The following is a 24,644-nucleotide window of genomic DNA, read 5'->3' as shown; positions in this document are numbered from 1 at the left end:
TAGAATATTTAGGTTATTATTCAATACCTAAAATTCGAATTTTAATTATGACGCATTTGTAAGAAATTTTTCTCTAAATAGAGGGCGTAACTAAAAGATGTACTTTTCAATTTATTCAGGTGATCGATGGAAAACTTCCATGGTTCAAATAGATTATTTCAAATATAATCAATGAAACTAATTAAAATTATTATTATTATTATTATTTTTCCCTTTATTAACATTTCCAAGACAAATTGTCTAAAGTTATATACATACTAAAACTAAAAAAAATACTTTTAAAATTTAAATTATGATTTAGATGCTTGCAAAAAATAGTTGACAGTCCTAGAGAAGGCTGTCCTTTGATAATAAATAAATAAATAAAAATAAGTGTATGATACGATCCTTTGAAAATTGTAGATGCGCCCTCTCCCTTGGGAAAACTCCGAAGAAAAAAAAAATAGGCCGCCTAAAGTGCAAACCCATTTATATCAAGTGCCAATCGTGACACGTGTCCGCACGACTTTCTTCCGGATGCAAACCTATTTATATTCTCCTCCTTAATTCCCAGCGCTCCCGTCCGCGATCGGCCCTTGTTACCCCTTTCCCTGCTCCACCACTCCGCCTGAGGACGATCCCTAACCCTTGAATCCTCTTGCGCCGCCCATCGAATCCTCCCAGCTTCTTCGATCGTTGGCAGGGGCGATCCGTCGCTGGAAATGGCGACCAACGTCTCCGCCGTGTACATCCAGGTGGTGGACGACGTCATCAGTAAGATCCGCGACGAGTTCATCAACGAAGGTGCCGGGGAGAGAGCGCTCGCCGAGATCCAGGCGGTAATTCCTTCCCTTTCCTCGCTCCGATCTTTATTTACCTTGTCTCGTTGCTGGGCTCTCCTCCCTTTTCAAGAAGTTGGTGGATTTTATTTCGACTTACTTTGATTGTTTTTCCGTCGACGTAGATCTGGGAGATGAAGATGATGCAGGCCGGCGCAATAAGCGGCAACATCGAGAGGCCGGCTGCCCAGAAGAATGTTGCCCCGACGCCGGTGCATGATCTTAACGTGCCTTACGAGGGGCCGATTGAGGAATACGAGACCCCAACTGCGGAAATGCTTTTTCCACCTGTGAGTCCACTGCGTTTTCTTTTTGTTAATTCTACTTGATCGTATACTTTTGGTCCAATGCGGGATTAGTGTACATTTGGGTATCTTGCAGACTCCATTGCAGACTCCTATCCAGACACCACTCCCTGGAACTGATTCGGGGATGTATAACATTCCCACCGGCCCTTCTGATTATGCTCCGTCTCCAATTACTGATATCAGAAGTAGCATGGACTTGAAAAGTGGAAGGCCTAGTCCTTACATGGTACATCAATGTGATTTATCATTTTTTAAAAAAAAAAATTTGTATGCTTCTCCAGTGATATATCTTCCTCATGTTTCACCTAATGCCATGAGCTGTGCTCTGTCTACGGACATGAATTGTTATAACATGGGATCTGATTTAGTTGCATTGTCTTATTGGTCAAGCAACCACTTTCTCCTTGGCTGAACCAAAGGCCTCTTGGAGTCGATGTCAATGTTGGTATGTTGAAAGGAGATAATGATGTCCTTGTCTGATTACATATTACTGCAATCCTTCATCAAGTGCGAGGTTGGAGTAAGTGTGGCTTTGTTTGCTGGTGTATATTTTACTGCAGCTTATGTTGATGGCCGTGAAGAAACTGATAGAGGCTCATCTCAGCAAGCTATGACTCAGGTACAGAGTACTCAATGCCTGACTTTAGTTGTATTAGGTATAGGAGGCCTAGTAATTGCATTCTTGATGATTGTTGATATTTTTCCTATGTGTAGGTTCTAATGTGTCATTTTGCTCTTCTTTTTTTTGTAATTGTGAGTGGTTGTATATGTTTGATATCTATCATTTACTAGCTATCATATTGAATGAAGGACTTTTTCATGAATTCCTCTGGGAAACGTAAAAGAGATGACCATCCATCCCGCTTTAACCCAGGAGGTCATTTACCACAACAAGATGGAAGTGGGGACATTTCAATAGAATTTTCTCTGCTCCAGGTAGATGCATTTTTGAGTTGTAAATCTTTTACTTTGATGCCTGTTTAAGATATAACTGAATTTAATTAATGTAAATCATAGGGAAATTTTACTCAATTGCTGTAAAGTTTGATTGGTTTCTCAAGTTAGCCTATTTTTGTTGGAATCTCATTTGGCATCTTGATTAAGGTTTTCTTCTCCTTAAAATTATTAACACTGTAAATTCTTTAAAAACTTCCAACTATATATGTATTCTAAAAGTTTGATCATACTACAAGTGTGTTGAAATTCTCACTCAAAAACTTGTGATTTTGGGTAAGTGCTAGTTTGAGATTTTAAACCTGAATCAAAGGAACTGAATTAGATAAAAAGCATTGTGCCTAATAAATTTCAAGTCCAATGAAACTTTGGGTGTCAAACTGCATTTTCCTTTAAATCCTATTGCATTAGGTTCTGCTGTCTATTGTGCTAATGTCACTATAATCTGAATTATTATCATAGACAAGGATATCTTATTAATAATTTGGTTGGTTTGCTGGAGAATAATTTCCTGGTATCTCAATAGGAGACGAGTTTGTCCTGGTTTGGTGTTAAATTAATTAGTCACGGCACTATATTACCTTACACACACAAAAAAAAAAAGAGCAGCCCCCAATGCATAAAGCTCCAGTGCGGAGTCCTAGGAAGTGTTCGACCACATTGAGACTATTATATGCAACCTTACTTTGCATTTTGCAAGCGACTGTTTCTGCGACTCAAATCCGTGACTTCAAGATCACATGGCAACAACTTTACCATTGCACCAAGGCTCCCCTTCAACATTACCCTACACATACTTTTATCTTAAATAGTTTATGTGAGCCTATCACAAGAACTGGCCAGCAAGGTAACAGTCAAATACATGATGCTTTCATTGTACTTTCCCCATTTATGGAGGACAACACGAGAGATGGTTGCATGAGTTTCTTAAGGCTACACATTTGAAACATCCTTCACGTTATCTTACAATCACAAGATGGGTATGTTTTTGTTACTCATTAATTGGTCTTGCATTCATAGATTTAGGTCTTGTCGGATCAACAATTTGTCTTTGTCAAACATGAATTGTTGGGATCAATTAAAAGGATAATTTTAATTAATTACGCTAAGCAGTGGTTTTTCTGATTCCAACAATACGTTTAGATGTCTGAAAAGCAATGATGTGAAAATCTAGGGCTTGTTGTTTGGGACGTTACAAAGAATGCAAGAGTTTAATCTTAAGTGCAGTGATTTAGGGGCATGATTGTTATTCATTTTACTGGGCCAATTTGTGTGGACCATGGGGTAAGATTGATCTTCTTCAAAAAATGTCTAAGGCATTTTATTTGGCTGTTTGAATTTGCTGTAACCATGGAATTTGCTTGTGCATTATTTCAAAATGCTGTGTCCTTAAAATGGCATGGTACTAACTATGATAAAATATTTCTTTGGTTTCAACTGTTTATTCTTAGGTGCATATTAAATTTTATTCATTTAGCATAGCTGTGTCTTTTCTCAGGATATAGTTCCTCATACATTTTGTAACTTTGGTGATTTGAGCCAATCCTTGGTAGCAATCTGTTCTCCACCAAGGGTTAGATTATATGCACTCATACTTTCCAGAATGCGCATGGTGCTTTGTGCTATTAGGCTGTCTTTTTCTAGTACTTGAGGCACACTGCATGTTATACTTGATAAGAGATGCAATAAATTCTAGGTAAAACTCATCATAACTTTTGTTGAGGCCTTGAGGGATTGCACTGCTGATTTGACAGGCTATACACTGGTCTTTATTGAATCGGCTTTTGATTATTCCTGATATGAGCCAAACCAAAGGCACCTTTACTTAATGGTCTATTATTTCATTCATTTGTATTAGTTGTTTGACTGAAACTTGAAAAACATTGTCACTAGGCATTCTAAAACTACAGAAATATCAAACACAATGAAGATTCCCCCCTTTGTCAATTAGTGTCATCTTGTATTTCATACTTACCAAGTAACACGGTTTAAAATTTCTCAACCCAATACCAATACTGGTCCATGCTTTCTTGTACTGTAGCAAGTGTTAGTATGGAGTGATATGTTTCAACTCACATGGTTTGGTGTCAAGTGTCTCAATTTTTTTTTTAAGGAAAAACAATAAAATAATTAATTATATTTCCGATTGAATGAATAGGAATTAGATAATGTCTGATTGATTCTTTACTTCAGTAGGTTGTACCATGTGCTTTCCTGCTGAGTTTTGAGTTTGTAATTTCAACACATATGCTTTTTATTGTCCATTCCAGCATATATCAATAGCACGCACTCTGATTTGTATTCCAGCACATAGGTTGTTTAAATATTTATCTTGTTAATAGAGCCATCATTTAAAGCTCCCCTCTCCTTTATACCATTAAGCAATTCTTCCACTGATCATCTAATATATATGCTTTCAACTTTTTAATTTTCACTACTCAGTGCTTGATTTTGTCTCCATTGTTTATCTTTAAAATACAAATTCTTGTTATATAGACTATTGCAATTCAATGTTATATATACAAAGAAATAAAACTATAAGTTAATCATTTTTTGTTTGAGCCAAGGCCCAATGGACATGGGATTATACCGCTCAGAAATTTTGATCGGTACCACTTTGAATGCACAATACACCCATGAATGCCTGAAGTTGAGGGGTGTCGGTGCCAGTCCTTTGTTGGGCTAATATGTACTTCTTGGTATGAGTTGTATGGTAATATTTTAAACCATTGTTTGCTGAATCAACTTAAGCATCCATAATAATATGCACTCAATTATCTGAAAGCGACTCTTTTAACTTCATGTCAAAACCAAAAATTAAGAATTGATTCTTTTCTTATCTCAGTTAATGATCAGCTTAGCTCCTGCTGTGAGTGTTCGAGTGTCTAGAGTTGCTCTTGAGCCAATCAATATCAGAGAGAATTTCTGCCATATTGTGGGGATTTGTTTAGTTGGCCTGATGCTGTCTAGTCATGGCAATGATAAATAAGAGCAAATGGGGGGCGCAATCAAAGGATGCTGAGTTTTTGGACTGACAATCATGTGCACTTCCCGATTTATACTGGTGGCCGGTGGGAAATTTCCGTGGGGCCGGGTTGATCACCCCAGGGATAGTCTGAGGCTAACTGGGATTATCTGACAACTTATGGATGCCTCCCTCATGCGCCAGTCACTATTTCAAGGGTCAGTAGCCATCCGTGATTTACCTCCTCCGTATTGGCCCTGGAACGGGTTGGCGGGGGCGTTAGAGGCGAGACTTTTGCCAACTTGACAACTTATGGTTCACTTCACTTTAAAGATACTCTGACCATGTATCAAAATATTAGGTCAAGAAAACCAAAATTTTCAATAATTGGTATAAATTCTCTTTATTAGGATAGTTTCCACACACTTGGAAATTGGAAGTAGAGTTATTTGTTTTACTTTTGACAAAGTTCTATGTTTTTTAATGCTAGTGTTCATAATAAGAATTTTTGTCCAATCTATGTGGATTTATTAAAAATACAAGATTTCTATCTTTCTGTTTCTTTGATACTAGAATTTATGACAAATCTTTCTCTTTGTCTGCCATCAGGTAAACCCACTTCAGAAGCCATCACCTAGGCATGGGCAAGGATCGACAACTTCCAAGCTCATTCCCAACAGAAGACAACCAACAGTACTTCCTCAGTGTGATGGAGTACAGGATGAATATGATGATGTATTCGATATACCATTGATAGTTATATAAACTATGTTTCCTTTTCCTTATCGTCTATTTACATCATGTTTTTTTTTCTTTCTTCTTCCCGAAGTTGTTTCCGATCCAAGGTGTGACTACTGAAGACTACAATACACCTGGAGACCATGGTAATTTCTAATATCTAATGTGAAACTTGTTGACACCTGGATATGATATTTTCCCCTTTTGCTTTGCATCCAGCTGAACTACGTGCTCCGACTCCTGCTGTTGCTACACCAAACCCAAATAAAGACGAAGCAGGAGAAGATGATGAGCCACCCCTCAATGAAGATGATGACGATGATGACGAATTGGATGATGATGAAGATGATGATGAGCCAAATGCTCAGCATTTGGTTCTAGCTCTCTTTGATAAGGTAGTTGCTGGTAACTTTTCATATTAATAACATCAACAAATAATTTTGTAAATTTTAATGTTGGTCGTTGGGTCTCTATAGGTGACTCGGACAAAAAGTAGATGGAAGTGTACCCTTAAGAATGGCATAATGCATCTCAATGACAGGGATCTTCTTTTTAACAAGGTAATTTAGCAGTGCTAGTTCATAATGTTTTCTTTTAATCGTGATTTGTGAGAAAATTATCATGATTGAAATGCTCGTGCCTTATTGGTCTAGATGTTGACAATCCTGTGTTCTTGAATTCTATTATGTTCCATCCATTAGTTCATAATATAATAATGATGCTACGAAGATTGATGGTTTATGTCACACTCAGCAAGTTGAGGTCTCCAACATTGTTCTCATAATTTACAGTCAATTTCAAATGTGGCCTTTATGAGGTTTCAAGGTCTTTATTTTTTCCTTTTAGCAGTCTTTTTCTTTCTAGCTTTAAGGAGATTTAGCACAGTGTTGTTGATTTTGGATGCAAACATCCGACGAAAAATCTAGTTCGGATCCTCTGTCCCGAACTGCCTCTGTCCCCATGTCCCACTGCCGATCGGACGGTCCAGATTGCATCTCAAGGAATCATGACATCTTTAAGATGTGTGCAATATTCTTGTGATATGCAATGCATCCTTGAGATGCAATCTGGACCGTCCGATCGGCAGTGGGACATGGGGACAGAGGCAGTTCGGGACAGAGGATCCGAACTGCGAAAAATCATTAGTGAAGAACCCCAAAACTGCAGGTTTATTTCATAAGTTCCTTCGTTTGTGTAAATTCTATGTTGCCCTACATTAGTGTTTTTCATAGCTTAATGTGGCATGTGAATTCACATCGAACACCTATTTTTTTTCTTTTCTCAGGCGAATGGCGAGTTTGAGTTCTGATTTTCCTCTCGCTCTCTTGAATTTGTCAACTGGAAGCATGAACGAACTGTGGTGTTTGCAATTCTGGAAGCTATTTGCGTTCTTGTCAAGATGGTACACGCTAAACCTTCAAATTTGTTTCTTGGCCTTTTTTTCCTTGTCCCTTTCGCTTCTTTTAATTGCAGTATGTTGCCATATCCACGACCATGTTCTGTTAGATGCCCTTGAGTTTGTGATACTGCACCATTTAGTAATACCGACCGAGACCTTGTATATCTTTAGACGATCTACGAGCAATGCGATGTGATTATCCTCTGAGTTGTCCATGCGAAGAGAGCAATTCTTTAATTCAATACCAAATTGAAGTCGCGGTCACTAGATCCTTTGAATAAACAATCTACCTTTTTTAACTCATGCAACGTGGACTTGGACAAAAATCCCTAGGGAAAGGCAGCGGAAATAAATGAGAAGAAAAACCTCAAAAGTGAAACGCAGCTGCATGAGGCGACCTCACACATGTGCCCGAGGTGGAGCTAGGATGCTGGATAGGGGATGGTTTACAGTATAATTGTGATTAAATTGTGCTGGTAATTTGATTGTAATTGGTTATGATTTTTCTTTGGATTCACCATCTTGTTCAGATTATAGTTTGAGTTGGGATAGACGATCAGAACAGTAGGTGGGTGGCCGGGTTATCGGGCGTTGAGTGGAGGATTGACTTTCCATTTCGACCCAAATTATAATATGAGTAGAAAGGTGAATTCGGAGAGGGATCGTAACCATTTGATATCAAATTGTGATTGTGATTTGATTATAATTATATTATGGACTATTTTTTGATATAAAAAAAATGGATTAGAGGATTCGACCTCGCGCGCACAGGGTTGCTGCTGACGACGCCCGCGCGAGGCAACCTCGCATGAAGTTGCTGACTGAGGTGGCGCTACCGTGTTAGGCCTGATCATGAGTTGGGTTGGGAGAAATTTGAGTGTACATGAGATGTAGGAAATTGATTTCGGTTAGCTTTGCACGGATTAAAAAATGTTTCGAGGATGGATTCTTAAATCCATTTGCCTACCAAATGAAAGGAAACTAAGTCAACCTTTTTTACACAGTCAATAAGGAAAAGTTATCCATTGTAAAAATCTTTTTTCAGTTTTTATTTTCGTCACCCAAATAAGAAGATCGTGGAGAGAGGGTCTTCACAGTTGAAAAAAAAAAAAAAACAGGAGTGATGATGGTTGTTGGAGGAGCCAATTTGTGAAATGGAGATAGCAAATAAGGATGATAGGTCGATATCTTTAATAACATCTTAGGTTGATCGAGTTAGTCTGAAAGGGCCAGTTTGGTCATCCCCTTATTTTATCTTCTAAAGTAAACAGATAATGCAATATGCTAAAATTGAGAGCATAATGTTTTAATTATAAAAAATTATTCCATTATTAAATATAAAAATTAATTTTATTTTCCAATAATAATATTATAAAAAATTTAGTTTGGAACATGAAGAGAGATTTATGTTAAATTATGATCCCTCCCTAGCTTGTCCAATCCGTTACACTCATTTGAGTTGGCCCACTTTATGGATCACTCCAACTTTACTCCATTAGGTGAATGACTAATTGTAAAACTAACCCCATCCTCTTTGACATGTTTCTAGGGATGTAGTCAGAATTTTAAATTATCTAGGACTCAATCGTCAATTATAATTGATATAATAAATTAATTAATTTAAAAATATAAATTAAAAATATGTGTATCTTAATTTTTGAAAAATATGAAAAAAAATATTTAATATAATTCAAAAGTATGGAGTAAAAATATGAATTCTTATTCAATGCAAATGACCATAAATAAATATAAATGGAAAGTTTTCTTCCATCTTATTATGAAAATAAGTTGTTTTAACAAGTTTTATAATTAAAAATATATATATATAATTCCATTGTTGTTGTATAAATGGAAAGAATTAAAACAAAACTAATCAATCTGTCAATTAAATGAATATAAAATCTTGTGTACCGAAATTAAGAGGATAGAATTTCATAATAAGTTGATAGATGTGATCAATGTTAAGAAGCATAAAGTTTTTTTTAACTTCCAAAGAATAATTAAGCTTAAGAAGTTCAACTCCTCCATCCTTGAATATACTATTAAGATTTTTAACTTGAAAATATTGTAGCATTATCGATAATGGTGCTCAACTCTAATTAAGTTATTTTGTTAATGTATTAGATTTATAATCATCTTCCATATGAGTATTTCAATGTCAAACTTAGTACAAACTTTAACATACAACAATAAACTAATCAATAAATAATATTAATATGATATATGAATTAAAAATTAAACTAATTTAGTAAAATTCTCACTCAAGATAGCAGCAGGGATCTCCTGGTCCGCAAATTGCGGACCAGAGGATGGTCCACTGATCTGGACCTTTGATTTGAATGGATCCCATCTTTAAATAAGTGGCTGCTCCCCTCAAGATAGAATGTAAATTGACCAATTTAAGATGGAATTGAACTTTAAAACTGTCAAAATTACAACTAAATCGAGCGGGTAAAATTTCTAACCATCGACCGCTTGAAAAACTCAAACAAAAGATTTAGAATCGAGCTGAAAACTTCTTAAAAAATAAGCAAAATTGATTTGATAGAAATCAGAGGTGAAATCACTAGCATATATGACCTGCATGAAGGAAAATTTATTTTTTACCATTTCTTGCTAAATATTCTGATTGCTCAAATATTCTGATTCAAGTTATAAATTAATGAAATAGGACCTAGATTAGGTTGGGTTAGGATTTTTTTTTCGATAGTTTTCCACCCGCAATCAATCGTAAATTGGAAGGGGGAGGGCCTGATGGCAAAGGTGTAACCAGTCGTCTTGGGTTTGGGTTTCAGTATTTAATCAACCAACAATAAACAATTGTTGATCACCTATTCAACTAATTGTTGACCTCAATCAGACGAAGTAAGTAATATGTAAGTTTATGTACGATTAAATTTAAAAAATATTTATTTTATGAAAATTCATTAAAATTAAAATAACTATTTACATAAACAAAATGCATCATTTGCATTAAAAAAATCGAAATATCATACTTAAATCAATGGGCATACATATTTAAATACAGAAGCAATCAACTTCTTCAATTTTCTAAGTTTTTCTTTTATTTCTCAACATTTTTCAATTTTTTTTTTTTAAAATCAAGTGCAATGACGTCACATATTGTTTATTAATTTTGAAACTCTCTTTTCTAAAAGAGAAAGAAAATAAATAAATAAATAATAATAATAATGGAAAATCGAAAGGGGACAAAAAGTACACCTGCTGCACGGTCGCGCGTAAACACGCAAACAAACAAACCTTCAGGCAACCACCCGAGGTAAACGCCAACTCCGGCTCCACCAGCCGTTGACTTACCTTCTTCTTCTGCTTTCACCGACAACCCGCACTTCAATAAATAACCTATGACGCTTGACTTCAACTGTCCTCTTTACCATTCAAAAAAAGTCAACTCGATCAAAAAAAATCCCTGCACCAACAGATTATTTATTTATTTTTTTTTTTGCAAAATGTATCAACTAAATTTGAACTAAAACAATATAATTCGAAAACTATATAACCCACAGAGGTGCATATTCTCAATCTCTAGAAAATTGAATGAACCAAAGACCGTAGGTGCCCATAACAATCATCGAAGAAAGTAAGGGTCCGTGATGGCTTTCACTCAACCTTCTCTTTATCGTTTTCTCTCGATGTTCCGGTTGCCAAAGAGATGGTTACGCGCCCTAAGCTAATACAATTATCGAAACCGAAACTTTTTCGGTAGTGTGGTGGTTGCCCCATGAAGTACAGCAGGTAGAAGCAACATGCCCCACTGCTGTGCCTGAAGGAAGTGATCAAAACCCCTCCATTAGCTAAGAGACTTTTACATGGTGACGTTGACTTTAACTATGACAAAGATCATGCATTAGTTGACTTTATCCATGACAAAGATCATGCATTAGTTGGATACGGCCCATCAAATGTATACTTTAGTGGTTGACATTTGTCCACAAGTCCACTTAAGTGAATCCTCATGCTTTAAAAGGCCTAGCATTCTTTGAAAGAAAATTCACATGCTTCGAGCGCCGTTTGCTCAATTCTTCGATGGCAAAAGGAGGAGATGAATCGGAGGCCAATTGGGTCGCGGAGTGGCTCAACGACAACACTCGTTCTATATTTGTCGCGGGGGAGGGGCACGGTCCGGGGGACTCAGCCTTTCGGGCAGCTGAAATGTGTTGCAGGTGCGGTTTTTACATGCTGACATATTCAATTGCGGGTGAGACGGTCAGCTTGATCCCGATCCTCTCTTGCAGGGTTTCGACACCGGAGATGAGTTTAGCGAGCAAGTTGGACAGCAAGTACACGCTGCGGATGAAGATGTGCGGTACCGGGCTGGCTGACGACGGCTACAAGTGGAGAAAATATGGTCAGAAATCTATCAAGAACAGTCCCAATCCAAGGTAGAAATTCAATGATAAATTCAACGATATGCGTCCCTTGTTTGCTCACCGTAAAAGCAGAATGCTTTAGGTATCGATCAGCCTTTACAGCACCCAAATTCAGAATGCCTCACGCCAACAATTTGAAATTGTGTTGCTAATTCGACTTGAAATCACATTGGTGCTTGTATCTGCCACATTTACTTGCATATAGAGAGTAAAATCTTGATTAAAATGTGTGATTTATTCAATTCGGTCGGTTTAATTTTAACTGAATACTCTACTCATATCCACTTGCAGCAAGTTGTCTGATGCTTCCTCTACTTGAGTGCAGGAGTTACTACAAATGCACTAACCCGCGATGCAGTGCCAAGAAGCAAGTAGAGAGGTCCTCAGAAGATCCCGAGATGCTTATCGTAACATACGAAGGTCTCCACCTCCATTATACTGCACAATTCCTGCTGTCTCAGACCCAGGACTATTTCACCTACACCGCGAAGAAGCCCAAGTGCACGACAATCCTACAGCCTGATGTTCCGATGTATCAGTCGCTAGGAACAGACCAAAGAGGGCCAAACGATGAACTTGAACGGAGTACAAAGAATGCTGCAGACGACAGAATGCAGAATTGTATACTTGAAGATGTCGTGCATAGATCACAAGGCCTATTGGAAGATGTTGTGCCCTTGTTGGTGAGGAAGCCAGTCGTCTCAGCCGCATTGTCAGAGGATCATAATCTCTCGACGCGGTCTCCATCTTCGACGCGATCTTGGAGCCCTGTCTCCTCTTATCTTGATATGAATATCTTTTCCAGCATCCTGTGAGCAGTGAACAACCAGATGCAAGCAAGTTCAACTTCAAATTATATCGAAATTCGATATGAATTGGATCAGGATATCGATATCTGCTATGGTAGAATGTTCTTACTTCCATTTTCGATGTAATAGTTGGATGTAGGAAGATGTTCAATATGCATGTATAAACCTGATAAGCGAGATCTTGTTTGATATACTAACCGAGCCATAAAATGAGAGGCGAAATATAGTTGACTACACCCGAGCTCGTCGAAGGTTGTGTTTGGACATTTAAAATTGTTTATAATTTTTTTTTGATATATTTTTAAATAAAAATTTTCATTTTCAAAAAGAAAAAAGGAAACTTGTTAGATGATAACCCAATAAAAAAATTATTTGGCATAACAACCATTCACTTTGTAAGCTCATCTTTAATTAAAAAAAAAAAAAGAAATACAAAAATATATTTTTAAAAAATATTTGTAAAATAAAAATGACGATCGCTTGACTAATTTATTGGTATAAAATATAACAAATTAAAATAATAGTAAAACAATTAAATTAACTGAATTGGAACAACTCAGTATTCATAATCACTTAGATATCATTAATGTAATAAAAATTTTAAAATTATATGAATATATGTAAGTGTAAAAACAGAACAAGTTTTAAAATTCACTAAACACTAGTTGGGCGCTAGATCAACGCCTAAGTTGTCTAAACGGGAACTAAGCATCATTAGACGGACTCCACAATATCAATATAAATTACATAATAAATCACATTATATATCTACAACACAATCGCATCAAATATCAATTTAAAATAAGTTCAAAATTACACGGCTAATAAAATATCATAAATTTATTCTACTTCTTGTTCTTCATAATTTTCGACAACTTATTCTTCATCGGACATAAATTCAATATCATCATCGGCCATAAACTCAAGGTTAAATTTCAGTTTTTTTAATTGAGTTTTAAATTTAAGGGTCAAAACTAAAACAAATCATGAAAATCTTACACTATTTATACTGCCCCTAGACGATTCAACCGATTAATCAGCGCCCAAGGTTGTCTAATCTTGCCTGAGCGCCAAGACCACCTAGGCTAGTCGACTAGCATGTTTTCAGTACAGTTGGCTAACGTCTAGCGCATAGGCGATCGCTTAGGCTGATTTGTAGAACACTGAATAAGAATAAAATAAAGATAAAGAAAACTTTTTTAAATGAGAATATAAAAAGTTAAAGTAGTAGATTATAATTTTATATTAATATTAGCAAAGGATAGTTAAATAATTTAATTAAAAAGTATAAAAGCTTAATGTTAGGGTCGTTTGGTGCTAGAGGAGGGGAGAGGGGGTGAATAGTTCATCGCACTTTGGTTGTTTGCTCCGTGATGATGATTTGCAGCGGATAGTCTTCACAACAAACTCATAATGCTAACATAGGATTTACTTGGTATCCACCTCAAGAAGAGATGACTAATCCAAGGATTTACTGTTGGAACCCCGAGGTGTTTTGATGTGATCAAACAAGTTAAGCTAGGTCCTGTTATGTTTAACCCCTGTGTCTAAGTGTGCAGGAGCTTAGGAACACAGGAAGTCGAGCGGAAGACGCAGCTAGCGAGAAAGACGGCACGGGAGAGAGCCGACGGGCTCGGTGTGTCCGAGGGACGAGAAGAGTACACCGGTGGACGAGAAGAGCGTGCGCGGCGCTCGAGGGACAAGAAACCGGGAAGGAAGGCTGCTCGAGGAGAAGGCCGGAACATGGGTTCGGGTGAGCCCTATTCCGGAAGGCCGAGATCACCCAAGCTAGCGGAGCCGGAGCGAACAGACCCGGACCAAGACGAGCCGAACTGAGACGAGCTGAACCGGAGCAGAGAGCCTGGACCAGAGTCAACTTTGTTGACTTGACAGGTCCGGGCGCCCGGATCAATTTCGAGCGCCCGGGGGTTCATAATTGACCAGATCGCAAGATGACCGTTGGGGGATAAAATTTATCCCCGCCCCCCCCCCCCCCCGGGCGCCCGGAACCCCTTCCAGGCGCCCGGACCAGTACTATAAATAAAGTACTGATCTGTACATTCAAGACAACTCACTTGTAATCAATTCTTTCTGTGCTTCAATTCTGTTGTTTTTCATTTGTGCTGTCAACATTGTAAAGAGGTTACTCCGCCCAGAGGAGAATCAGATAGTGCGCTTACATTCCTTGGATTAGCAATCCCCTGATTGCAAACCAAGTAAAACTCTGGTGTCTGCTTTTCTTTACTTAGTATCTTTTATTTATTTATTACAAGTGTTCATTATATAGTTGAAATCCGAGAAATGTTCGAATTTTATTTTGTAGGGCAATTCACCCCTCCCCTCTTGCCGGCCTCCAAAGGGACCAACAAGTGGTATCAGAGCGAGGTGCTTCAGGAGGACTAACCGCCGATCGAAGCAACAAAGATGGCCGGACCAAGCATTGTTCCACCAAAATTCGAGGGGAACTTCACAGACTGGAAGCGTCGTATGGAGGTATTCCTAAAAATAGATTTTGAAATTCGGTTTATTATGAAATATGGTTTTGTAGCTCCAATAGATAAAGATGGAGAAGAAAAAGAAGAGAGCGATTGGACAAAGAAGGAGCAGAATGAGTCGGTAGCAAACAACCGTGCGGAACATCACCTGCTGAGCGTGTTACCGCCTCAAGAGGTCAACCGCATCGGAAACTATTTATCTGCTAAAGAACTTTGGGAGAAGTTCTTGGAACTCCACGAAGGCACGTCCGAAACGAAGCTCGCTAGAAGGGACATCCTCCGCAACAAACTGATGAACATCCGTCTGGAGAAAGGTGAGAAAGTAGTCGGTCTACATGCAAAGGTAAAAGAACTAGTTACTGGTCTCGAGAACCTTGGTGAAACGGTAACAAACCGGGACACTATACGCTACGCGCTCAACGCGTTTCCAAGAACTCCGGAATGGACATCAATCGTCGATGCTTACTACATCTCAAAAGACCTGGAGGTAAGTACTTTAGAAGAGTTGTTTTCTACTCTTGAATTGCATGAAACCAGGTGTGCAGCAACGACAAAGGATACAACCCAGACTATGGCGCTAAACGCAACTCAGAAGGATGAACTCGAGTCAGACTCCGAAGACGATCAAGAAGCGTACATGGTAAGAAATTTTAAAAAGTTTTTTAGATCTAATAAATTTAAAATGCAGAATAAAAAGAATAAAAAAGGTGGAAGAAAGGTGCGGTGCTACCAGTGTCAGAAGGAGGGACACCTAAGAGAAGACTGCCCAGAACTCAAAAAGGTCAAAAGGAAGTCTCCCAAGAAACACAACCTAAAAGCAACTTGGGACGACACTTCTTCATCCGAATCAGAAGCTCAAGAATATGTCGGGATAGCACTGATGGCAAGCTACGAAGGACAAAGTACATCAGAACCCAGCATCGATGAAGGGGGAGCGACCTAAGATGGAAGTAGTGAAGCAGGGGGAGATTCAGGCTTCAAGTCTGATATGGTAAGTGAGGTATGTCTCTTACCCCCTGATGAACTTTACTTTGGTATCAAAGCTATGACTAAATCCATGTATAAATTAGAAAATAAAAATGCCAAATTAGAAAATAAAATTTTAGAAACAAAGAGAATTTTGGCAAAATCATGTCTTATAGAGGATTTTGAAAAATTGAAAATTGAAAATGAAAAACTAAAAGAAGAAATAGAAAGATTGAAAAAATCAAATGGTTCAAATATTTCTACTTTTAGAAATTATAGAGGTTTAAATTGGTATTATAGATTTCATCAAAGTCAAATTAGAAATATATCAAAAATCTATATACCTAGGAAATACTTGGTTAATCCTATAGGTAGGAACCTCTATTGGGTTCCAAAAACCTATTTAATTTAAAATTAAAATTAGACTTAGCATTTTCAGCAAGGAAATTAAACAACTAATTTCTTTATGAGGCTTTGTCTAAGGAAGTGGTTGTTGCTCCAATAACCAAGAAGGCCTAGTGTCTCGCCACGACCTGGAAGCTAAGTATCGAAATGAAAAGGTTAATTGATTAACTGAAAAAACATTAATTTAAATTACTTAATGCTTTAAAAGAGTTATTCAATTTGTGTTAGAAAATATTTAAAAAAATTTTAGAATATTAACTTAGTTTTTTTAATTAATTAGAAAAAATTTTTTTGGGAATGCTGAGATAAGTTTCAAACTTAAATTTGTTTTAACACTTATGACTGTTCTTATCTAAAAAATATTTTACTTAAATTTTTCTCGAACGAAAAATTCTGAAGAGTGTCTTTACTTAGACATTATTAAATATTTTACACTTAAAGTTTTTTTTACCTTAGACTTGTTAGACAGAACCCCATTTTTTATGCGATCAAGGGGGAGAAGTATATGTTAAGTCTAGGGGGAGGTACATATTTTTGCAAAATCTTTGGACTTAATTGCAATTTAAATTATTTTTATTGCATATGTGTTACCCTAGCTTAACTTGGGTTGCTCACATCAAAAAGGGGGAGATTGTTGGAACCCCGAGGTGTTTTGATGTGATCAAACAAGTTAAGCTAGGTCCTGTTGTGTTTAACCCCTGTGTCTAAGTGTGCAGGAACTTAGGAACACAGGAAGTCGAGCGGAAGACGCGGCTAGCGAGAAAGACGGCACGGGAGAGAGCCGACCAGCTCGGTGCGTCCGAGGGACGAGGTGTCCGCGGAAGAGTACACCGGTGGACGAGAAGAGCGTGCGTGGTGCTCGAGAGACGAGAAACCGGGAAGGAAGGCTGCTCGAGGAGAAGGTCGGAACATGGGTTCGGGTGAGCCCTATTCCGGAAGGCCGAGATCACCCAAGCTAGCGGAGCCGGAGCGAACAGACATGGACCAAGACGAGCCAAACTGAGACGAGCTGAACCGGAGCAGAGAGCCTGGACCAGAGTCAACTTTGTTGACTTGACAGGTCCGGGCGCCCGAAACCATTCCGGGCGCCCGGGGGTTCATAATTGACCAGATCGCAAGCTGACCGTTGGGGGATAAAATTTATCCCCCCCCCCCGGGGGCGCCCGGACCAGTACTATAAATAAAGTACTGATCCGTACATTCAAGACAACTCACTTGTAATCAATTCTTTCTGTGCTTTCAATTCTGTTATTTTTCATTTGTGCTGTCAACGTTGTAAAGAGGCTACTCCGCCCAGAGGAGAATCAGATAGTGCGCTTACATTCCTTGGATTAGCAATCCCCTGATTGCAAACCAAGTAAAACTCTGGTGTCTGCTTTTCTTTACTTAGTCTCTTTTATTTATTTATTACAAGTGTTCATTATATAGTTGAAATCCGAGAAAGGTTCGAGTTTTATTTTGTAGGGCAATTCACCCCTCCCCTCTTGCCGGCCTCCAAAGGGACCAACATTTACATACAACACACACTCCACTAATCAAAACATTCTTTCTCGATAACTACCGAAGGCGGAGAAGCCTTGTACAAACTCTCAATACAAGAAGAAAAAAAGGAAAGCAAATACAAGTAAAATCTTACAAGATTTACAATATAAAACTCTAACCCTAGCTTCTTCTTCTTATGTGGAATGTCTCTTGATCTTGAAAGTGCAGCAACACTTTGCTCCAAGAAAGCTTCAAGAACTGGCCTGAATCTCTGAGAGTGATCGCTGGAAGTGGAGTGGAAGAATTATGAAGAAAGATGTTCGCCAACGGCTTTATCCTGCGCAACAGTCGCCTCCCAATCGATCAACCGGCTGAATCGATCGGCTGATCGATTCAACCTTCTTTTGTGTTCTTTAGAAAATGCCTGAATTGATTGACCGATCGATTTAGGCTTTCTCGCGACCGCGCGAGAAAAACCAACCCCCAATCGATCAGCCGATCGATTGGAGGTGCCGGCTGATCGATTGGGAAGCGTTTAGTGCTTATGACAAAGGCTCCCAATTGATCGACTGATCGATTGGGGTCGATCGATTAGGTCGATGCTTGTCGTAGCACAGTGTCAATCGATCGACTGATCGATTGAACCACTGTTCAATCGATTGATTGATCGATTGGTCTCCCCTTGACTTGCTTAAACCAAGTATAGTGTCTCCAAATCCAACATTCGGTCAACCGTGACCTGTTGGAATCTCATGCATAACATCCAGTCAACCTTGACCTACTAGGACTTCTTCACCAAGTGTCCGGTCAATCCCTTTGACCCACTTGGACTTTTCTCCTCGTGCCAAGTATCCAGTCAACATTGACCCACTTGGACTTACCGTCTCGTGCCAAATGTCCGGTCCTCCATGACCTACTTGGACTTCCACCAGATGTCCGGTCATCCTTAACCCATCTAAATTTCCTCGTGCCAAGTATCTGGTCAATCCTTTGACCTACTTGGACTTCCCAACACTAGGTGTCCGGTCAACCTTGACCCACCTGAATTTCCACATGCCTGGTTTCACTCACCAAGACTTACCATCTGTCTGGTTTCACTCATCAGAACTTTCACCTAGCTTCACTCACTATAATTTTCACCTGGCTTCAGTCATCAGGATTTTCCTTTGCCTGGCTTCACTCACCAGGACTTTCCATCTGTCTAGCTTCACTCACCAGGACTTTCACCTAACTTCACTTACTAGGATTTTCACGTAGCTTCACTCATCGGGATTTTCCTCGGCCTGACTTCACTCATCAGGATTTTCAATTGCCTAACCTCCAGTTAGGACTTTTCCAATTAAGTATTCGGTCAGTCTTGACCTACTTGACTCTTCTTCACACCAATCTGGTCAACCCCTGATCAGAGGGAAATTGCACCAACAATCTCCACGTATTGTCAAACATTGAAATCCAAACATCAAAACTCAGGCTCGAGCCAACTCAAGCCTAGTCAACCTGGTCAACCTTGACTCAGGGGATATTGCACCAACTATTTCCCCCTTTTGATGTTTGGCAATTCCTTTAAGTTAGACTAATCCATAGTCTCAACTTCTTCCTCATGCCAAAGCATGAATGAGGGTTTCCTTCATTTTCTCCCTTTCCTAGAGGGCAAACTCCCTCTTAAGGTAATGAAGGCATAGTTCAGACCTTGCATTCTCCCCCTAACTTTTCTAGAGGGGCAAAAACCTAACTTAAACCCTACATTCTCCCTCTATTGGTATACATCAAAAACTCTCTCACTAAAAAGTTATCCAACATTGTTCACAACCTCATATGTTGTTCACAACACCACAATGAAAATCTCATGCCCACGTGGTTGGTCGACTAGTATGTTTTTAGTACGGTTGACTAATGTTTAGCGTCTAGACGGTCGTTTAGGCTGATTTTTAGAACAATGAACAAGAATAAAATAAAGATAAAGAAAATTTTTAAATGAGAATATAAAAAGTCAAAGGAGTAGATTATAATTTTATATTAATATTGAGCAAAGGATAGTTAAATAATTTAATCAAAAAGTATAAAAGCTTAACCTTAATATCAAATTTGAAAACTAAGTAAAAAAAATGGGAAACAAAGTAGCCAGGCATTTTATGATATTTGTATTATACATTACAGAAAAAAAATATCAACTATAATAATAAATATAACTATCACATACACACCAATATCACCTTAAAAGTGGGAGAAGTGCAATATCACTTCAACAGTAGGGCATCTTCTCTTTCACAAAACTTCCTATGTACAAAAGATGCCCCAAATTAAAAGAAATATCAAAACGAAAGGGCACCCTATAGATGTTTTATCTCCAAAATACCTCTTATTCAAAAGTTGTTGTAATAACAAGTAGATACTATAAAATGTAAAAGCTATAAAATAACTACTATAACATTGTTCCTTATTTCAACATTATTGTAGTGGCTACCATTAGTTGCTAAAACGTATAGAAAGTATTCACATCTAATACAATTCTGTTGTAGTAGCTTTTATAATTATTTTAAAGTGATTTTGATTCATTTAAAGTAATTTTAATTAATTTAAAATAATTTTGATGAAATTTAAATAATTTTAACAAAGTTGCTAAAAAATATTTTGATATAATAATTTTTAAAATTTAAAATTTAAGGTTCAAAATTTTAAAATTTAATTATAAGTGTAGCTGCTATCAATAACTGTTAACGTATAACAGCCACTAAGTATGTGTAACAACGTGAAAAATCATCTATTGTACTTTAATTACAACTACAAGTTAACTCTTACACATTGGAGCAACTATAATGTAACTTCTAGATGTTATTATGGTGGCAGCTACTGATAGTTGCTATAATAACACTGGAATAAGGGATATTCTTGAGATAACACGTCAAATACGAAATGCTCTTTTGAACTTTTTTTTTTTGAAAAAGAAACCCCCTTTGATAATTTATATAATTTGGGGCGTCCTTCTTATTTTTGCCCAATTATTTATTGTGAGAGCCATCCACTGAATGGCAAACAAAACCAGCAAAGTGCACCATCATCCACAATTAAAAACAGTTTATTATTCTTATTATTAATGCAATGTTCCCTACATCAACCATGCAACTGCATATGCTTTAGACAATAACAGAACAATCCACCATGCATAAACAACTACAAAATTGCTGGTGGGCATCTTTACCACATCACTTCAAGAACAAGTCATTGGCTAACTAATTTATTTTCCAATTTCTAATAGTTCAAACAACAAGAGCAGCACCACAATTTATTGGTTGTTCTTGGTCTGTTGTCAACATCTCCTAACAAGTTAATTAGGTTTTGGAAATACGGATAATATGTTCAATCAGAGTGCATAGCTAGCAAGGCACTATCTGAATCTTATCTGACACTTGAAGTACACAATAGAAAGGCAGTCAGTTTAAAGGATGTACCTCGTCATATATTGGTCCAGATGAATCATGTTGAATTGCTTGTATGTGCAATTGTAACTTATCTCCTGACTAATGCATGTACAGCTTGATGAAAGGCTTCAGATTATGATGCTAAGCGCAATAGGGCTTCCATGTTGATATCGCATAAATGATTCTACCTTTCCATCCCTGAATCAACCATCGGTTATCTTCTTCGAAGACGAAATCTTTGTGATAATTAGTTTTCACCTTGTGTTTTGCTCTCTTGATGATGTCCGGGTTAAGTGGGAGCTGTTGAAATCCAGCCCTGAGATTCCTAACCTGCCACTGTTTGAAAGTCTCAGGTCTCTCAACCCTTTCCGAGCCTTCGCATGCTATAACATTAAGAGCATCTCTGCCGAAGAGATCCCTCTCGATCAGCAACCTTTGTTCATTGTAGCGCGGCACATTTGTTTCAAGCATGTCGAACAAAGCAGAATAGTGGAATAGAGCTTCTCTGAAACGTGTGACGAAGAAGGGAGCACTGTATGATCCATTCACTACTCCATGTATAAAAACATCAGGGTTCATCCTCCTTATCGTGTTCAGGACCCTATTTCTGGGGCTGTCTACAACAACAGTCTCATCGACAAGGTTTCTGAAGCGGTAGAGGCAATTGACAACCACAACCTCATCTTTATCGATGTGAAGATCTTCAACCTGAAAATTTTCCCACTTAGAAGCAATGGCCTGATACTCAAAAGGGACACTAAAACTTTTGGCATAATCTGCTAATCTACGCCCTGTCTCTTCGATTCTTTCTGTGGGACGGAAACCTGGTTGTGGCACATCAATTCCAGTTATCCGCAGATTTGGAGGGCCGCCATCCCTAGTCGAAAGACGCTGGATAAGGCATGGCCATTGAAACCCAAAATAAATGCCAAAGTCTATGATATGCACTTTGGATGCCTTATGTGCAACATTAAGGATTGTCTGATTAGCAACAAAATATGAAATTCTCTTGAAAGGACATGCGGCGAGATATAGATGATAGGCCTTCAATACATCGGTTGCGGTTGTCCTTTTTGCCACAAGGGCATGATAAATCTGACTTCCCATACCAGCCAATCGAGCCTCGAGACCATCTGCAAAGCAATATGCCAGCCTTTGCGTCGCATCTCCATCCGGAGAAGAATGCTGTCTAATCTGCTTCAGTAGTTCATCAGCAGTACGTTGGTCATCTGCGGCCACTGCTTGAGCACAAAGGATGAGAAGAGTTCTAAGATCCACCACCTTTTTCTTGGTCTGTTTCTTTCCCCGTCCATTCGATCCTTTTGAGGAACAATCCTGTGCTATTTTGATAGTTTCATTTTGCTTTTCTTCCCTTAAGTCAGATATTTTCTTTTGGCATTTGCCTCTTTGACAAAGCAAAATCATGTCAAACATTTCTGACCTCACTTCCCCCTCAAAGGAAATAGCTGACTGTTTATTACTCCTCCCCTCAGCCAAGTCGAGGTCATATCTGCTTGGGTTTTTTCGACCTCTAGAGCCATGCAAGGGAGATTCTTCACTGTCCATCTTAGCCGTGGTACTGACTGGTCTATCTCGTCTCAGTAGCTGAGATGATGAAACATCTGAATTGACTGCCAATTTATCATTACTGGGAAGGAACTTGCTTGCTTCCTCAACTCCTTTCTTGAATTGCCAAGCAGGCATACTTTTGAAGAACAGACTAGGAGACATGAAAACATCAACACCGGGTTTCTTTTCGCTGCTGATACTGCTCGAAGAGTTCAACGGAGACCAAAATGAATTGCTAAAGGAACTAGATTGCAAACCCAACTGATGGCGATTGCTAGACTTGCAGAGAGAGTTATTGCCAATACAGCCATGGTCTGTATAGTTGAGATTTGCCAAACTTTGCTGAACTTGAAGCAGTGGTAGATCTGGGGATGGTGGGTACTTCTGTCCAAGAATGTCATAGAAGGGTTTCTCTGCGGCTCTAAGGGCTGACTCTTCCTCCTTATGAATGCTGATCTTTTCATCTATATCTTCCTCCATGAGCATTTTGCTAATGTAGCTAAGGGCCATGTCTGAATAGAAGATATCACTATCTTCGGGATTATCTCCCTCCGTGATCGTGCTGGTGCCAGAGGACATTTGGGGCAATTCCGCACTGTTGTTATGACCTAGACAAGGCTGCAGTTCTCCCAATCCACTAGCCCGAAGAATGTTTTGATCGGAGAACGAATCATCATAGGTCAGTCCGCTCATCATGCCGCAGCGAGATCACGAAGCTGTAACAGTCCCTGCAAAACTTAATATCTCTAGATCATGAGCAATGTATAGAAGGTCCAGAAGAAGAATCCAACAATCGTCAAATCAACCACTCAGATTCCTAAAAGGCCTTTTCAAAGCTAGTAGCTGCACGCATCGAAACTCGATTTCCCACTAAGATCAAGCAAAACTTTAAGGATACCTCTTATGTGTTCACGGAATCACTTCACCTGGCATCGAAAACCCACAAAAGAAAAAAAAAAGACGGCAACTTTACTTTGGAAAAAGCTACGGAACAGATCGAATCAAAGAGTGAAGAGCAGGAGGAGGAGGAGGAGGAGGAGGAAAAGCTAACCTCTTTCCGACGCCGAGCTCGCGAAGAAGAAGAAGAAGAAGAAGAGCAGGCTCCAATGGCTTCCCCACCGCACCGTTTTCGGCGTAAGATTAATATAGGTTTTTTATCGGCGCTTAACCAGGCGGCGTAGGCGAAGATCATCCGTCCAAAGGGAATTCGACGGCCCAAAAATCAAAATGCTCGTTGGGTTCCCTGATTCGATCGTGGTAGATCTCGTGTCGAACTTACCTAAAGTACCCACCGTGCCCATTCCCGCGTGGGGCCCGCGAAGGCAACAGAGTTGAGGGTCGAAGAGTGCGGGTGGAGGAGGTGCTGAAACTTTTTTGTTAGCCGACACGTGTCAGTGCCGCACGTGAGATGCTGCTTTCTAATACTGCCATGTGGCGGAGATTTGATTAAAAGTATTTTTTATTTTTTTATAAATTTAATTAAAAATTATTTTAAAATATTGTTAACTAAACACACAAAAAATGATAGATTACAAATTAAGAATAATTATAACCAAATTTATTATATTTATTATGTACAGTAACTTTGATGATGACTGACATAAAATATTAAAATACAATTTTCTTAAGATAAAAAATAGAATAGACCGTTTTTTTTAAAAAAAAATCATTTAATAATAATAATAATAATTTAAAACACATTATAATCTTTTCCAAAATAATATAAAATATGATTATTTATTATATTTAAAAGTATAAAAATTTAAAAAATATTTAAAATTATGTAAATTATCCAAAGAAAGAGTATATTATTTTAGAAAAACTAAAAAACATATCAAAAATATATCTTATTTCAATATTATTATAGCAGCTAATAAAAAATTAATTATTTTATTTTAATCAAAATTATTATATATAAAATAATCC

The 24,644-nt window shown here is 38.1% G+C and overlaps 3 protein-coding genes across 6 annotated transcripts; 2 read left to right on the top strand and 1 right to left on the bottom strand.

Annotated features, from left to right (window-relative positions):
• The first annotated feature begins 539 nt into the window (after positions 1–539).
• LOC122056673 (transcription initiation factor IIA subunit 1-like) lies at positions 540–7,354 on the top strand. Its single transcript, XM_042618732.1, has 11 exons — positions 540–818; positions 944–1,108; positions 1,200–1,352; positions 1,517–1,571; positions 1,687–1,745; positions 1,937–2,062; positions 5,655–5,780; positions 5,875–5,929; positions 6,003–6,178; positions 6,260–6,343; positions 7,069–7,354. The coding sequence occupies exons 1-11, from the start codon at positions 702–704 to the stop codon at positions 7,090–7,092; spliced, it is 1,140 nt and encodes a 379-aa protein (XP_042474666.1). The 5' UTR covers positions 540–701; the 3' UTR covers positions 7,093–7,354.
• Positions 7,355–10,521: 3,167 nt separating this feature from the next.
• LOC121968407 (probable WRKY transcription factor 49) lies at positions 10,522–12,575 on the top strand. 2 transcript variants are annotated; one of them, XM_042518795.1, is made up of 3 exons: positions 10,552–11,366; positions 11,439–11,585; positions 11,899–12,575. In XM_042518795.1, the coding sequence occupies exons 1-3, from the start codon at positions 11,230–11,232 to the stop codon at positions 12,386–12,388; spliced, it is 774 nt and encodes a 257-aa protein (XP_042374729.1). In that variant the 5' UTR covers positions 10,552–11,229; the 3' UTR covers positions 12,389–12,575. The 2 variants fall into 2 exon arrangements, with proteins under 2 accessions (XP_042374728.1, XP_042374729.1); XM_042518794.1 differs by having other exon boundaries at positions 10,522–11,585.
• Positions 12,576–20,795: 8,220 nt separating this feature from the next.
• Positions 20,796–23,897, bottom strand: LOC122056672 (scarecrow-like protein 9). 3 transcript variants are annotated; one of them, XM_042618729.1, is made up of 3 exons: positions 23,770–23,858; positions 23,617–23,644; positions 20,796–23,446 (listed from the first exon to the last, which is right to left on the bottom strand). In XM_042618729.1, exon 3 carries the CDS (start codon positions 23,412–23,414, stop codon positions 21,291–21,293), a length of 2,124 nt encoding a protein of 707 aa, XP_042474663.1. In that variant the 5' UTR covers positions 23,415–23,446; positions 23,617–23,644; positions 23,770–23,858; the 3' UTR covers positions 20,796–21,290. The 3 variants fall into 3 exon arrangements, with proteins under 3 accessions (XP_042474663.1, XP_042474665.1, XP_042474664.1); XM_042618731.1 differs by lacking the exon at positions 23,617–23,644 and having other exon boundaries at positions 23,770–23,897; XM_042618730.1 differs by having other exon boundaries at positions 20,796–23,644; positions 23,770–23,863.
• Between the last annotated feature and the right edge of the window lie 747 nt (positions 23,898–24,644).

Source organism: Zingiber officinale, chromosome 3B (genome assembly GCF_018446385.1).
Source record: "Zingiber officinale cultivar Zhangliang chromosome 3B, Zo_v1.1, whole genome shotgun sequence".
Classification (NCBI taxonomy): Eukaryota; Viridiplantae; Streptophyta; class Magnoliopsida; order Zingiberales; family Zingiberaceae; genus Zingiber; species Zingiber officinale.
This window is presented reverse-complemented; position numbering and strand designations above follow the sequence as displayed.